The sequence below is a fragment of the Oncorhynchus kisutch genome, linkage group LG30 (genome assembly GCF_002021735.2).
Source record: "Oncorhynchus kisutch isolate 150728-3 linkage group LG30, Okis_V2, whole genome shotgun sequence".
Lineage (NCBI taxonomy): Eukaryota > Metazoa > Chordata > Actinopteri > Salmoniformes > Salmonidae > Oncorhynchus > Oncorhynchus kisutch.
Window position 1 is genome coordinate 22,701,157 of NC_034203.2, and position 4,093 is coordinate 22,705,249.

Consider the following 4,093-nt stretch of genomic DNA (forward strand, 5'->3'; position numbering starts at 1 on the left):
TTTCTGGATCTCCAGGACTTTACAGGCGAAATGTAACAGGGAGTACTGAATGAAGAGGTCCCCCCCCTCCCAGGTTGTTGAGACTGTGTAGGGATCTGAATAGTACCGTTTTTTTTTAAATTCAGGGTAGTATTGTGAATTTGTTTAGTTTTTTTTTTTTGGGGGGGGGGGGGGGGGCGGGGTGTAATTAGCATGAATTTGTTCATCCAAAACATATTTTGCTTTGTAGTATTTTTTCTAACCCGTACAGTAGGTGGCAGCAATACACCGTATTAGTGCAGTCTGCCAATAAACCTCAAAGGAGAATCCTGTGCGTGCCACTGCCACAGAAGAAGAAAGGGGCGGGGGTTAATAACAGTGCTGTTGTGCATGCTGTTAGCAAAGAAGCTACTAAAGTGGCTTAAATTTATGATTGTATAATGTTTCAGCATTACTTTGCACGTGGATTACGTACTGCTATTTCTCAAACGTTTAGTATACAATTTGTTGCCCTCCGAAATGGGAGGCCTGCTACTCACGCGTGTAGAAGGCTGCCAATGAAGACCGAAGGGTATTTGTATCACGCTGCCAAAAGGTCGTTTCTCAATGATGCGGCTAAAAAGGTATTTGACTTTATTTTGTCTGGTAGATAGTCTGGTAGATAGTTATACTTCCAATCCTGGGATATATGCCCTATTATGCTAGTTACGTAGGTTTCTTTTTGCTGAAAGAAGCTATGTTAGCTAACTAGCTAGCCTAGTGGCTCTGCGTTCAATAGTTCTACACTCGATAGTTCGACACTGCGTTCGATAGTTCTATGTATGATTTACATGCTCCTGACCAAACCGGACGCGCGCATGTTGATTTTGTACAGCCACACCAGACACGATCAGCACATGCATGTTGAAATATCAAACCAAACTCTGAACCAATTATAATAATTTGAGGACAGGTCGAAAAGCATTCAACTTTGATGGCAATTTAGCTTGCTAGCAAATTTGTCCTGGGATATAAACATTGGGTTGTTATTTTACCTGAAATGCACAAGGTCCTCTACTCTGACAATTATTCCAGAGATTAAACGGTAAACTGAATTCCTTTATCGTCATCTCTCCTCCTTCCTCAGGCTTCTATTTTTACTTTGGACTTTATTTGGCGGTTGGCAACCAACTTTAAGGTGCATTACAACTAGAGGTCGACCGATTTATGATTTTTCAACACCGATACCGATTATTGGAGGACCAAAAAAGCAGATACCGATTTATCGGCCAATTTAGAAAATAAATTTTTTTATTTGTAATAATGACAATTACAACAATACTGAATTAACACTTATTTCATAAAAGCCAATGAGGAGATTGGAGAGGCCGGACTTGCAGTTCAGCATCACAAATGGGACCTTTTTTTATTTTAGCACCTGGCCATGCCATGCTTGCTGTCGTGTGCACGCAATGACTGAATAGCATGTATGTGTACATTTATTTTTGCAACGTGCATCTGACGCTAGCGGTGTGGTCAGCATGTTATTCAGTCATTGGTTCTATTTGTGATGCACAGCAAGTCTGGCCTCTCCCATCTCCTCATTGGTTTTTAGGAGCATATACCCACGCGGGTGATTGAAAGGCGAACTGAAGTCCACATCCAGGCCAGTTGGTGGTGGTAATGCACCTTAAAGTTGGTTGCCAACCGCCATATAAAGTCAGAAGAATCCTGAAGGAGTTGAGATTCCTAGAAATGAACTAGGTTTACCCTTTTAGTTGTGGATTAATTGTCGGAGTAGACGACCTTGTGCATTTCAAGTAAAATAACAACCCAATGTTTCTATCCCAGGACAAATTAGCTAGCAACAGCAAGCTAGCTAGTTAAATTGTCTTAAATGTTTAATGCTTTTCAACCTGTCCCCAAATTAATATAGTTGGTTCAGAGTTCATTTTGATATTTCAACCAGCATGTCCTGACCGCGTCTGGTGTGGGTGGACAAAATCAATATGCGAGCGGTGTGGTCAGGCATGATCTGCGCTTGCCTGGTTGTGCAAGTGCATTCACTTTTGAAAGTGCGTTAGATTCAATTAATCTCTACAACCCCCATGGCAAATTGCGTTATGACATATTTGATCACACTCTAAGATCTCATCTGAAAGGTAATTAAGAATTGGACCAAGTTCTTTTAAAAATTATAGATTATTTGTTCTGGTCTAATTGTAGCAGTTAAAGGCATTGTATGGAAAGAAATGGCCTAGTTTCTCATTTGTCTGTCTCTGCCCAGGTACAGCCAGCCTCTGTACTACGGATGGTCTGCTGCTTCTCTACATCTTCCACAAACCACTCTGAGGAGGGGACGCTCATCTATTCAGGGAACCTCGGCAATTCTGTCCGAGGTATTACTTTAATCACCATAAACAATCTCTCATGATCGTCTCCTCATCATCGACATTGTTATCATCATTGAATAACTAGGCCTAAACACTAATTCAATTTTTTGTCTGTTGCAGGTGTGAAGATGTTCTCTTACACCAGTAGCGGGGCCAGCCTGTGTATGATGCCCTACATTCTTTTGAAGACTGGCATCAGCGTTCAGAGTCTTGTCCTGAAGGGGGCCTTCTGTGGTGTCATTGGTTTTTTCACATTCCTGACTCCCATCCTCCTCCACATCATCACCAAAGGCTATGTGGTTCGCCTGTACCACAACCATGACACTGACACGTACACAGCTGTCACCTACAACGTCCTTCTGATGGAGAAAAAGACTGTGTTCCGTCAGAGTGAGGTCAAGATACCGGGTGTCAGCAAAATGTTCACCACGTTCTATGCCGACAAGAAGTCGATGCTTGTGAATCCGATGCTGTTCCCAATTCCTCATGACTATAACCACCTCATGGGTTACGACCAGCCCTTTTCATTTGATACGGAAGACTTGGATGGTAAACCTAATAAGAGTTAACGGATTATTCTACAGATAATGCCAATTGCAGTCTGAACTGTTGAATGGAACGTGTGTGAATGTACGTCTTAGTTGTTAATGTAGGCTATAAATTATATGATATCAAAGAACTTTTGAGAGATGTTGGTTTCTTCCTTTCACTAGTAAGAGGTAATGTATAGACATGGAGTATATGAATAAAATTTGTTTAAACAAAGCTTATGGATTAATTTCATCACTAAATATAAACTAAATTCACCTTGTGACATGACTGTGATTGCAATTGTTCAGAGTTCATTTTGATATTTCAACCAGCATGTCCTGACCGCGTCTGGTGTGGGTGGACAAAATCAATATGCGAGCGGTGTGGTCAGGCAAACAGTGTTGATTGCTTGAAAACAGGAGACCGGCAGTAAGTCAAACCATTGCAGAGTATCAACTTTAGCATGATGTTTCAAATTCTGGGTACTATTTTGTTGTGTTTTGGCTGCTTCTGGACAGAAAAGATAACTTTGCTCTTCAGAGAGTGTCAACCTGGTATACTTGGCATGGTAAGACCTTTTTATTTACTTGTCTAGTGATCATATAGAGAAGAATGTAAAATGTATATACTGAATTTAATCAGAACATTTTAGATAACTGTCTAGTATATCGCTGTGACTACGTATTAAGTACCAGAACTACTAGATGTCTGGAAATGTCATTACTTATATTTCCTCTGATACTCTAATTTAATGTTTCTTGCTAAACACCTCTTTAGTCGTGTTGCATTCTTGACAGTTAAAACGGTTTAGGACCAAACCCATAGCTAACTACCTTATTTTTTTCCTTTATTTTAACTCTGTGTTTCAATAGAGCCACAATGGTTTCGGGGGAATGTGTCTGGTATAAAAATTGGAAGTAAATAGAACAAGTTATCCCGGAAATATTGCTTTTGCCCGGATCTGAAAATATGTAATCTCAAAGGAGGAATGTACCAGAAATATTCATATTCACCCACCATTCCAACTGTCAGAAATTATATGCTGTTAAATTTCACTTCTGGTGGGTGGTGTGACTAACAGATGGTCATCCTCTTTGCAGAATCTCTACATGATACTGTTCTCTTTTATCTCAGGGCCTATGATGTGTTGCCAAAAGTGAGTACAAGTCTTACTGTTGAAAACTAGATTCTTTGTCTTCTAAAAATATACA

At 40.2% G+C, this 4,093-nt stretch overlaps 1 protein-coding gene across 1 annotated transcript; it reads left to right on the forward strand.

Annotated features, from left to right (window-relative positions):
* Positions 1-302: 302 nt before the first annotated feature.
* Positions 303-3,116, forward strand: LOC109874965 (transmembrane protein 70, mitochondrial). Its single transcript, XM_020467046.2, has 3 exons — positions 303-602; positions 2,246-2,357; positions 2,472-3,116. Exons 1-3 carry the CDS (start codon positions 420-422, stop codon positions 2,918-2,920), a joined length of 744 nt encoding a protein of 247 aa, XP_020322635.1. The 5' UTR covers positions 303-419; the 3' UTR covers positions 2,921-3,116.
* The last annotated feature ends 977 nt before the right edge of the window (positions 3,117-4,093 follow it).

Excerpts from the sequence above, each read along its gene's own strand:
- LOC109874965 (XM_020467046.2), top strand. The coding sequence starts at position 420 with ATGTTTCAGCATTACTTTGCACGTGGATTACGTACTGCTATTTCTCAA. Across the intron at positions 603-2,245 it reads TCAATGATGCGGCTAAAAAG|GTACAGCCAGCCTCTGTACT; the intron begins GTATTTGACTTT and ends GTCTCTGCCCAG. Across the intron at positions 2,358-2,471 it reads CCTCGGCAATTCTGTCCGAG|GTGTGAAGATGTTCTCTTAC; the intron begins GTATTACTTTAA and ends TGTCTGTTGCAG.